This window comes from Nelusetta ayraudi, unplaced genomic scaffold, assembly GCF_046127955.1.
Source record: "Nelusetta ayraudi isolate G7.1 ecotype Tasmania unplaced genomic scaffold, CSIRO-AGI_Nayr_v1 ptg000052l, whole genome shotgun sequence".
Lineage (NCBI taxonomy): Eukaryota > Metazoa > Chordata > Actinopteri > Tetraodontiformes > Monacanthidae > Nelusetta > Nelusetta ayraudi.
In genome coordinates this window covers 5,406,605-5,418,347 of record NW_027466102.1, presented here as the reverse complement: position 1 = coordinate 5,418,347, position 11,743 = coordinate 5,406,605, and the positions used below count along the sequence as shown (strand labels likewise).

At 46.3% G+C, this 11,743-nt stretch overlaps 1 protein-coding gene across 1 annotated transcript; it reads left to right on the top strand.

Annotated features, from left to right (window-relative positions):
• Window positions 1-153: 153 nt before the first annotated feature.
• Window positions 154-11,201, top strand: knl1 (kinetochore scaffold 1). Its single transcript, XM_076037634.1, has 30 exons — window positions 154-338; window positions 675-711; window positions 886-922; window positions 1,050-1,109; window positions 1,187-1,269; window positions 1,351-1,403; window positions 1,501-1,519; window positions 1,654-1,694; window positions 1,772-1,824; window positions 1,931-2,945; window positions 3,173-3,225; window positions 3,450-3,660; window positions 3,870-3,916; window positions 4,484-6,070; window positions 6,860-6,983; window positions 7,093-7,151; window positions 7,255-7,353; window positions 7,440-7,552; window positions 7,823-7,913; window positions 8,010-8,126; window positions 8,217-8,304; window positions 8,433-8,495; window positions 8,607-8,646; window positions 9,019-9,123; window positions 9,211-9,305; window positions 9,401-9,466; window positions 9,870-9,979; window positions 10,099-10,220; window positions 10,612-10,737; window positions 10,841-11,201. Exons 2-30 carry the CDS (start codon window positions 683-685, stop codon window positions 10,935-10,937), a joined length of 4,803 nt encoding a protein of 1,600 aa, XP_075893749.1. The 5' UTR covers window positions 154-338; window positions 675-682; the 3' UTR covers window positions 10,938-11,201.
• The last annotated feature ends 542 nt before the right edge of the window (window positions 11,202-11,743 follow it).

Here is an 11,743-nt window from a genome sequence, read left to right as displayed (position 1 = left end):
AAAAAAAAAAAAAAATTCTAATTTTTTTTTTTTTTTGTATTTTCCTAACAAGAAAACAAGCGCAAAATGTGCTGAAAATGGTAAAAGCAAGCCAAAAGTCGCGGGTAGGACCGTCCCACCCAGACACACACAGCAGATGAAGTGCGCGTGCGCCTGGGCGGCTAAATTCAAAACGCTAACGTTTGAGCTAGCTTATTGACGTTAGCTGAAGCTCGCAAAGTCGTCTGTTGACACTACCAAAGTAAACCGTCATGATAGAAGCTTTACGTTAGAGACCTTGTAACAACACAGTCGCATATAGCGTAAAACGCGAGCATCCTATTCACAACAAAAACAAGGTATGCCATTTGAGATTTGCTTGTTTTCTGAGTATTTGATAATGTGGGAACAAAGCTAACGTCTCGCGTTTCATTAGTTAGACGTGCGCTAAAGTTGCTTTAAAAAAAAAAAAAAAATCAACTTGCAACTACTTTAAATTGTCGTTGAATCCCTTGGGTAGTTTGTGAGGAAACTTGTTTTTGAATCTGGGGGGGGGGCGAGTGGGAGCCGATTTGCGCATCAAAGCTATTGTGTTCCTCCGCACGAAACGACGATTAAACCTTTGCAGCGCTTGAATCGAGCCCTTGGGCAAAGCCAGCTTTTAACGGTATGTAATTATTTTTTGCTGGATCCAGAGCGGAACATGGACCCCTTCGACCCAACCTGGAATGGGTGAGTGAAAGTAACGTTTTTCTTCCTGTTCCCGTGTCAGAGACGCATCATGACAGCATCATTTTTAAGAAACTTGTGTGTATGCACTGTATTTGCAATGCGTTTATAAAATACAAAAGATCCCATGTGTGTGAATATGAGAGTGAATGTTGTTTCCCATATGTTGTGTTACAGAGAAGGCAGTGCGTGCTCCAGGAGACGTGTATCTTCGGTAAATGTTAAACATTGTATATTTTTTAAATGAGATAGAGAGAAAACACAACTGTACTTGCATTAACAAACAAACAAAAAACAAAACTTTGCATAACCCCAAATATCTTTAATATCCTAAATTCCAGATTTTAAAGGCACCAAGAAAATCATACATAGCATCTGACTCGGAACAACAGGAAAACAGGGTAGGTGCTGTTTCTGTATTAAATGCAATTGAATATGAGCTTGTATCATTGAGTATAAAACACTGTGTGTCTCCTAGGTGGAATGTACCAAAAGAGTGGACAAGAGGATTTCTAGGAGAGTCAGTTTTTCAGCTACCAATAATGTCCTCCTGTTCTCCAAGTAAGACGCCAGAAAACAATTGATCTTTATTGTTAAAAAGGACACCGACAGTCTGACCCTAATCGCTGTCTTTCTTTACAGTGACGCAAAAAGTGACTCTACTGCTACAAGTTCTTTACAGGACTTAATGACAAGTACGTATATAGTTCGTACACGTGTATAATTTATTCGTATTATTATTATTATTGACAATGAACACAGTTGTAATATTGCAATGTTCCCTTTGAACAGCACCAGGCACGCAAAGGAGGTAAAGTGATTTGATTCTTTCAAACTCTGTTCTTTCATCTTAGATTGAGATTATTTTTTTTACATTTTTGCCATTTGCTAATGCACATTTTTGTTATGCCCTTTCAAATTAAAAAAAATGTGTTCTTACAAAAGAACTCAGGTGGCATTCACTGAGGATCTGAACCAACAAGCAGGTGGGAGTTGTTGATTTCCTTTCTGAACCAAGTATTCTGTAGAATTGCCATTGCTAAAGTCAAAATTTTAATTTCAGCAAAGGAAACCCTCATGCGCGCTTCTTTACATACGTCTGGACCATGGGATAAGGTAAGCATGGGTGATTTTTACAGTACAACAGATGCGAAGAATGTTTTTTAAATCATAGGCGTTAAGAAAGAAAATGTTTTGAAATTTCACCACCTCACCCGACCAGGGCAACTTTCGCACCAGAGATAACATTGGGGAGAAGACGGTGATGTTCGGTACGGACGACGCCTTCATGGACATGACCCAAAGTCATTCCGTGCACTTGGCTGCTGGTGCTGAATTATTCTCGGACATTTCCCCTCACAACAATGAAACAGCCGGCAGGGAGAAAACGCAGGTGTTCGCTGCAGATGATGGATCGATGGACATGACCTTAAGTCACACCAGCAAAATGGCCACTGTGCCTGGATTCCTACCAAGCCTGGAGTCCAGTGTGGAAAATAAAAGTACGTCCTCTTCAGTGGCCTGTTTGGATGCAGATTTTGAAGACTTCCTCGCAAGTCTTTTCAAACCAAGCAGTTCAAGCGCGAATCCTGAGGATACCAGAGCGGCAACTTCTGCCGGGACTTCATCTGAGGAGGCGAACTCACCCCTCCTCCAGACGAAGGCCCCGAAATGTCACGTGGATAAAGAAAATCAGCCCCCGGCTCATCTAATGGAGAAGTCTTTAAAAGCGTCCAGGAAAAGAGGCCTGTCCTCTGGAAGTGGGGCCATGGACGCGACCAAAGCGGGTGACGAGTTTATGGACATGACTCAGAGTCACACAGTGACCGTAACCGGTGGGCCGCTGGCTCCACCAACTCACAGCCAGGTGCGTGGTGCGATGAGACGTATTTCGACTCAAGAGGAGAAACAAAAGGAGACCCGTCCCACGTCTTCGACAGAGTGCCCCGATTTCGGCTTCAAAGCCGCGGTCTCTACAACAAGCGGCCCAGGCGGTGGTCCGGACCCCGCCGCCAGGACGAAGACCTCCTCCGTCAGCTTCTTAAGCAAAGGCGACGGACAGACACTTAATGCGGCCGCGAGCGCCGGTGGAGGAGATGACGTGACCATGGACATGACCGAGGCTCAGACACGATTCATAACGGGCTGGAACGATGACAAGGTTTTCCTTCCAAGTCAAAGTCAACAGAAAGACGACCGCGAGATCCCCGAAAAACCGTCGTCACCCAACAGTGCAGGTACTTTTTTTCATTTTACAATTTTTATGTGAGCATTCAAGACCTGTTGGAAAATGACGAAAGGCAACCAAAAATCGGAGTAAAACTGATAATTGTCTTAAATTGTATTGTCTATCCGTTGCTTTTAAAAAAAGAAAAGTCACAAATATGAATTTCTTTCGTTTTTACAAAAGAATTTCATGGCATTTTGTAATTTGTGCTCACTTGATTTCGGTCTCCACACGTAGGCATGGATGTCTCATGGAAACCAGCTTTGAAGATCAAGACGCATGAACATAAGGTGAGGCATCAATTATTGTTGATGACAAATATAAAAGCGTACTGAAGAAAAAAAAAACCAACAGAATTTTACAGAACTTTTCCACTTTTTTCCGAACGTGCACATGAGGTGAATTTGATTTTCAATGTTTTGCTGTTTCATCAGTTCGGTTCGTCTTCAGTGCTTATTAATGCTGTCTTATGGCAACCCCATGACTTTGTCCTGAACAATTCTTTCTTTAACAGTTCAAATTTGATGCGGAGGATGACGGCACGGACAACATGGTCAGGTTTTCTGGAGAAGATGCTTGTATGGATGTGACAGAGAGCTGCACAGGCCGCATCGCGACTGAGGTTGCAGCAGACGATGCGTCGGCTCAAAGTTGTGACATCAAGAAAGTCGACCAGACTTTAGGACAGCGACGGAGTTTAGCTCTGAGATTATCCTGCCACGGAGGTGCGTAACTGTCCAACTTTTCAACAGTTTAGTTTGGTCGTATTTATTTTTTAATATTTAAAAAAAAAACAAAAAAAACACCAAAATATATATTTTTTGAATTATTCATTTCATTTCAAATGCTGAAAGTAAGGTACAGTTTGCTGTCTTTGTTTGTCTTGTTGTTTGTGTATTTGCATTTGAATTGTTCTTTACATTTCCTCAATCAGGTACAGAAACTATGTTGACTGCTGCCTCAAAGTCAAAGGTCTATCAGGTGAGCTCGCACTTTAAAAAAAAACAAAAAACTTTGTGGTGGTGCATTTTTGAGCAACACAGGCCACCAAACTTTAAAGGACGTTTGAATATTTTGTTTTTGTTACTCTCTTGCGCCGTGCATTGACTCCTCACAATTGAGGAATTGTTTTGTCCTTGAAGGCACAGGGTGACGTTTCTGGCATAATGGCCGATTAAATGAGCTACCGAAGCTTTTTCTGAATAAATCAATAAAGATCCATTTATGGAAAGCTGTGATGAAGGCAGTTTTGTCTTTAATTATATTCAACAATATAACATATTTTAATTGATTTTTCTAACTTTAATAGACTAAAGTTAAGGCTATATACCTCATTTCTAGTAAGTGGCCCAGCCCCTCCTATATTTTTATGTATGTGGCCCTCAGTGATAAAAGTTTGGACACCCCTGCCCAGTCGCATAAAGTAATGAAGAACACGACGTCGGCGCCTGCGAGTTCTTGCTCCGATCTCCGCAGCGACCGAACTTTTAACGCAGCTCTTCGGTGAGGGTAACGAACTGATTCTGACGATGTCGCTGCCGCCCACAGGTCGGGACTCGCGCCGACGAGAAAACGGCGAGGTTCTCCGCCGACGACGGCTGCATGGACGTGACGCAATGCCAGACCGTCAACATCGTTGAAGCCCCCGACGCCGAAGCGCCTCGAAGTTCCGTCCCGGTGTCCCCCTGCGGGGACAGAACGGTCACTTTTTACGCAAACGCCGCGGACATGGACGTGACCCAGTGCCTCACGGGGAACATCGGCGGCGGAACGGTGACGCTCCCCGCGGACATGGACGTGACCCAGTGCCTCACGGGGAACATCGGCGGCGGAACGGTGACGCTCCCCGCGGACATGGACGTGACCCAGTGCCTCACGGGGAACATCGGCGGCGGAACGGTGACGCTCCCCGCGGACATGGACGTGACCCAGTGCCTCACGGGGAACATCGGCGGCGGAACGGTGACGCTCCCCGCCGACATGGATGTGACGCAGTGCCAAACGGACGCCATTGGCGGTGACTGGGAAAGAAATTCAGTTCCCCAGAAGAGAGACTCTCTGTTCCTGTATTCACGGAAAGAGCAGAGTCAGGCCGATTGCCCGCCGCCGGCAAACCGTCCTTCGACTGGCCGCGCTCTGAATCCTGGATTCAAGAGCCTGTCTAAGAGGAGCGCCACCTGGGCCCATCCTGTGCTCGCGAAGGCCGCCGCCGCCGCTCCGGCCTCTGCCGACGGCGCGGACGCGCAGGTCCAGGACGGCGTCGCGGCCAAAAGGGAACCCCCTGAATCGGCCCCTGCCGTCACGCAGAATCTAGAAAACGTAATGGCGGCCAACCCTCCCGAGGAAGCCGCGGCCGAAGCCCAGCGCGACTCCGCCCCCGGACCAGAGCCGCCCCGGCGTGCTCCGTCCGCGCAAGCCCCGCCCTCCCGTTCTGTCGCGACCGCTGAAACGGAGGCAACGGCGCCGCGGGAAAAAATTGGGTCGCCCGAACTGGCGGCTCCGTCGCGGGAATCGAAGCGGATGAGCCTCGCCGACCTACAGTCCAAGTTCAGGCGCCTGAGCCAAATGGTGAACGCGGCTCCGGCTCACACCGCGCCCTCGCCCCAGCTGGAAAGTGACCTGGACCGGGACTCGAAAGGCGAACCTGAGCCCGCCAACGAGCCTGAAGTTGACGTGCGGGCAAATTGCTCGATGGGAGAAGACCGGACCGCCGGCGCCGCTTCCGCGACTCCCTTTAAACTGAAGAGTGGCGAGCTGGTGTCCCGGCTCTCAATGGGAGGGTTCAAGCCCAGACTCCCCCAGAGGGCCAAAGCCGACGACGCAGTGAAGGCCCCTCCTGTCCGAGGCCACGCGAGCACGGCCGCGCCCGACGACTGCAACGTGAGCGACCTTTACGACGAGGAGCTCGGCAGCTGCGACGACGTGTCCGAGACACTGGAGACGGAGAGCCCCCCCCGCCGCGCGGCCGGAGTCCCCCAGGAGCTCGCCGCGGGCGGACTGGCGGAGGACGAGGTTTTCCAAGAGGGACGCGCGAGCGACGCCAACATAAAAAAGAGGCCGTTGACGTCGGATGAAGATGACGAAGAGCAGAAGAAGAAAAGGCCGTCCACAGGGATGGCAGCTGACGTCGACACAGTACGTGAAGGTGGAGCGCTCTGCTTCTCAATTCACCGCAGTCTTCTTTTCACGATCGTCGCAAAACAGCAATTCATCAGATTCCTCTGGCCGGGCTCGGTTCCCCTGCCTGCTCATAGCTGCAGGAATGATTCAATAATTAAAATGGAATCAGTTGAGTTGAGAGTTAAAAAAAAATCTCTCTTTTTTTCATTCAGACTTAGAAGTCCTCCGTCGCTACACAACGAGGTATACAAGTAACGTGAAGCCGGGACCGCCGGTCCGGTTGACAAACCTCGTAAAGTAAAAAAAATTAAAAATGTTACGCAACAACGATGTCAATGATCCATAAAAAAAAGTCTTAAACTAAGACAATAAAATGGTTTTGTAATATTTATATCTTTATTAACTAAGAAAATACTTCCATTTGTAGCTCGCTTTTACATCGCCATCTTTTTCGAAGATGTCTTGGCGAAAATACGCAATGCCTTCTGGGTAGCCCTTACTGCCAAGGGTGGTGCCGGAGAATCTCAATATTGAGGGCGATACAGCCCTTAAACTCGTCCCTCAACTTGACGTTCTTAGAATCGGGACAGCACTTGCACCTCGCGGGAGCGCGCATTTTTGAGTTTGAGGGTTGAGGGAGGAATTGGAATTCACCCTTAATCTCTTAGAGGCTTTCCATGGTCATGGAACCCCTGGAAAAGTCAAAAGGGAATTAGCAAAGGCCATTTTCTCAGGCTTGGTTTATGCTTTTAATACGTCATTGATTTTCTTTTTTTTTTCCTCCCTCATGCTTTCTTTTGTCAGGATTTACAGTCGCATCAGGGAGAGATTGACTCCAACGGGGCTCCGGCTGCATGCGCGACCACCGCAGACGAATACAACAGCAGTCACACAGCCAGTGGCAGATACGAGGCCACCTTCGAATCCAGTGAGTTCACCTCGGATTCTCAGGGGGAACGCAGGATTCTGACCCGTGTCGCTTTCTTCCTAATGTTCTTTTTGTTCGTCCCCTCTCGTAAATGTGGTTTGTCCCGCAGCCTGGAAACAAAGCCTTTTCGAATCCCACGTTGAGGACTACGCCGATGACATGCAGACGGTATGTACACCCGTCGCTTCTCCTCCACGGTCATTGCGAATGAGCTTTATTCTCGACTTCATCCCCGCTGACGCGCGTGCGTCTTTTCCTTCTCCCGTGACAGAAATTCGACGACGGCACCATCACCGTGAAGGAGTTCTTCAAAATCTTCCACATAGACTTTGTCATCCACAATTCTCGGCAAAGCGTCCTACCAGAGCGAGTAAGCGCATCGCCGACACGCGAATACGTCAGGCCTTTAAAAGCCACGGAGGCCCGACGTGTCGTCACGCATTTCTCTTTTCGCAGCTGTCCGACGCCCAGCGCACGCCGATGGATCTACTAAAAGACCGGTACATCTGTCGACCCAAGCAGCAGGTGTATGAGAACGACGTCCTCAGCCTCACGGAGAAGGTGGATGGGTATGTGCGCTCAAGACTGCCGAAAACAAATCTCAGTCTTTTGTTGTTGTTTTTTTTTTGGTTCTTTTGTTTTTTTTCTTTTCCTCACGGGTCAACCTGAGTGTGAGATGTTCAACGTTAACTCGCCATGTTGCGCCATGTATTTGTACATCTGCACTTTTTGCAGACATAGCAGCCACTCCTCTGACCTTACCTCAGACCTCAGTCATGTACTTGTCTTGTCTGTGTGTGTCCCCCACCCCCCACCCCCCACCACCACCACCACCTCAGGCTGAGGGGGCGAATGCAGGACCTGGACAGGCCCCTGCAGGTTGTGAACAGAAGCCTGTGGGAGGAGATATGCAGCTTTTCAGAGGAAGAGGTATTGGAGGGTTTGATGAATGATGGCAGATCTTTGTTACGCAGAGATGTTTGCTCCTCTCATCCTGCCGGTCCCCCCCCTCCTTTTGATTCGCAGCTCAGATCTTTTGGTGCCAAGCTGAAGGAGCAGAACAACCTGTTCAGGAAGAGGAGCAAAGCTCAGTCGCATGATATGAAGGAGGTGTTGTACTCCAACATCGTGCAGGCCAATGAGGTCGGAGACTCCGCCCCCAGGGACACTTTATCCACATGGCGACGACTCGTTTTGGAAAGTTAGTGAACTTTTTTTTTTTTGTCATCTCAGGAGGTTCAACAGAGTTTGAGGGAAAAGATCGATGAAGCGGACGAGATGGTGAAAACTTTGGATGACTGCATTGGCGAGTTAAAAACAGGTACGGCTGTTTTCCGATTCTGAGCGATGTCCGTTTTGCTGTCGTTTTATACGACGTTTATTTAAAAAAAAAAAAAAGAACCGACCAAAGCCCGAAGTGTCTCTGACACTCTGACGCACTCTCTGTAGAGCTGGCAGCAGTTGAGGAGAGAGGCTCTGAGGATTTACCGAGTCTGCAGTGGTGCCAGGGAGGTGAGCTGCCAGAACCACGACACCATCGTGTTGACTCTCATGTCATCTCATTGGAAGAAATGTTAAGCGGGTGTTTGTTTGTTTTTTGTTTTTGTTTTTTTTGTTCTCCAGAAATGGAAAGAGTCACTGTGGCTTTGGCAGATCGTGAAAGGTGAGTGTAGAACATTACAATGTGTGGACTTTCCCATTGCCCAGCATGTAGCATTTAGAGTGAGTTTGCTGGGAAGAAATGGAATTTTAAAAACAACATTTGTATGTTTTTACTGGATAAAGTCAATGATGATTATAATTAACTTGTTTTTTCAGTATTGAATGATAATCATCACTAATAATAAATAAGTGGCCACAATATCGACGCGTCAAAAAGTAGCCATGAACATGTATGATCTGACAAATTCCCAACTGTTGTATTTTCTTAAAATCTGATTCTACCACAGCTTCTGTGCCAAGCAACGCCTTCGTTTTGTTTCAGTATTTATTTATTTATTTATTTATTTATTTTACATCTTTTCTATTGCTACAGACGAACGTTTGAACTGGAGAATCAAAACGAGCAGGACGGCAAAAAACTGGACAAGCTGAAAACCGAGACGAAGAACCTCCAGAGCCACATCTCCACGCTGCATTTGTCCGTTTCCGTTTTTTCTGAGTTGCAGTAAGTCTGAACATTAATGCTGCCAACAAAACGGACCGACTGGTTTTCTGATCCCTGCAGGCTGACTGAGTGGAGGCTGGGCGAGAGCAGCGACCACGGCGCGGCCTTCACCTTCCTCTACAAGACCTTCCACCTGCAGGTGGTCTACGAAAATGGTAAGAATTTACTACCTGGGCTAATTTATTCTGTCGATGGTTTGTCTTCCTGAATAAATCACGTCTTTTTTTTTTTAATTGTTTTTCTTCCATAGGAAATGTTGCCGATAAACCGTCCGAGAGAAAAATAACCGAGATCTCGTTCAAACATGAAATTGACGGTAAGAAGAAAAAAAAAAAAAGATGATTCTAAGAATGTTATGCTTTAGTGGCAAAGAGGGAAAATTGCAGTTTCATGTTTATGTTTTTGTATTGACAATTTCTCTATATATACTATAGAGGGTCCGTTGTCTTTCATCCGCCACTGTGTTTCATAACAAACCAGACAAAGCGGTTAGTTGGAGGTGAAACCTGCATACAGGCCTCGTTAACAGTATTTTGTTAACTTGTGGCTTCAATTTATTGATTTTTTTAAAAAAAAATTTAAGCTGCATGTCCCTCATACGGACTAGATATCTTTCAACCTTTTTGTTGCAAAGTTGTGGCCGTTTCTTGTATTCGAGGGACCTGCCGACACTACCGCGGGAATTAAAGCGACCGCTGCGTATGTTTTTCTAACAACAGAGGAGAAAACGAAGGACTACGGCCGCCTTGTTCACAAACTGCTGTCCCGGTATGCGGAGGGAGAGCGTGCCTGGGTGGAGAAGTATCCGACCGGCAGACACGTTCCAATGGTAGGTGTGGCTGTCATCAGGTGAAGGCGGAGTAACGCCGTCGGCCCAAATCTGAGGAAGATGGACTTAGATGTGCATAATTGGAAACATTAAGATCGACGCCTCGTCTCCTGTTGTAGTTGCTCCAAGACGTGAGCCTGGTGGTGAGCAGCTGTCGCCTGCTGGGGGAGGAGCTGCGTCTGCTGAACACGTGGGGCGGCATGAGCTTCGCCATTCTCAGCATCAGCTGTGTGGACACTCGGTAAGAGCACCTGATATAAACACAGCTGACGTTAAAGGTCCAGTGTGTAATATTTGACTTGATTTATGATTTTTTTTTTTTTTTTATTGGTCAAAGGTTAATATACCGCCCGTAAATACACTAATAAAAGTGTAAGGCCACCGTAGTTCACTGGCAAGCTCAGGAGTGGGAGGGAGAGTGTAAGACGCTGAAATCTCAATTGTAACCACTTGATGTCACTGTTTCTTCTTCAAAATATCAATATTACACACTGGACCTTTAACTGTGTATACAGGTCAATATTGTCCACGTGGCTCTTTTAACAAATGCACCAATCACAGCGTTAAACAGGATTTCCCATTGCATGACTTTAACAAATGCCCTTTTAAGTCCTTTCCTCTTCTTTGTCCAGAGTGCACTTTGTCTTCAGCAGTCTGAAGAATCTCTCAAAGTTTGAAGTCACCTTCTCTACCAGTTTGACTGAGGAGGCTTACGCCCTAAATGTACAGAGCTTCAAAAACAAATATGGCAGCACAACGTAAGTTTTTAAGTGAGAGAAATATAATAATGATGAAACTTGTATTTATGACTGCAGTGATGGCTTTTAATAATGAATGGCTGATTTTGTTTTGTTTTTGCAGGGTTCAGCAGATTGAAGAGATTGTGGCGTCATTCAGTCCATGTAAAAATCTCCTGACCAAGATCGTCAAAAAGATTCACGGTAGCCTCCTGTGTTGAGGAAAGGAGCCCCCATTCTAGAAATTTGTGGGGGGAAAAAAGTTTATAAAATAAAAAGCGTCTAAAAAAGAATTAACAAGTAAAGAATACCTTGTAAATATTGTCTTTGTGTTGTTGATGTTGTCGCTCAAATCACTTCTATTACTGCTTCTACTTAGACATCTTTAATGTCAAAATACCCAAACTGCATAAAAAGTACATAATAGAATAGTTAGCAATGTTTTCAGTCTTGTTTGTGAAATAAAATGTTTAATTTGAATTTGATCCACGTGTCCTGGGTCTTCTGTGTGGAGTTTGAATCTTCAGAGTGTGGGCATGGATTCTTTCTTTTTCTGCTTTCTCCCACAGCCCCAACGACCGTGGGCTCCTGTACCACGTTTAGACTTAAGAGGGCAGCATAGCACCCTAAAATGAACATGAACCAAATCACATTAGCATCTAGCCAAGGACAGTAAGCCATCATTTTATCCACATTACAAAAGAGAGCAGAGCTCTTGCGGAGGCTCCTGCTAGATACATTTGATTTTATGTCACGATTTTCATGTAAAAGTTGAGGTGTTTCAGTACCCTGAATTGCAGTTCCTTTGCTCTATTACATATACATGTATACGGGAATGTGCAAGCAACATATCAATATGTCCCTCCAGCTCAAGGACTTTGACTGGTGGGGCCACAATGGGTTCTAAGATTTGACAGAGGGGCCGGAGCAGGAGCAGATGATGGAGTGTTTTGGTGACCCGCCTCATAGGAGAAACAAGTATATCATGGGATATGGAGAAAACACGTGCTTCAATGTCTTTTGAAAA

What these genes read in the sequence shown, in the direction of transcription:
- knl1 (XM_076037634.1), top strand. Translation starts at nt 683, where the DNA reads ATGGACCCCTTCGACCCAACCTGGAATGG. An exon ending in CTCACGGAGAAGGTGGATGG is followed by an intron (nt 7,553 to 7,822) that starts GTATGTGCGCTC and finishes CCACCACCTCAG; the next exon opens with GCTGAGGGGGCGAATGCAGG. An exon ending in TCTGCAGTGGTGCCAGGGAG is followed by an intron (nt 8,496 to 8,606) that starts GTGAGCTGCCAG and finishes TTTGTTCTCCAG; the next exon opens with AAATGGAAAGAGTCACTGTG.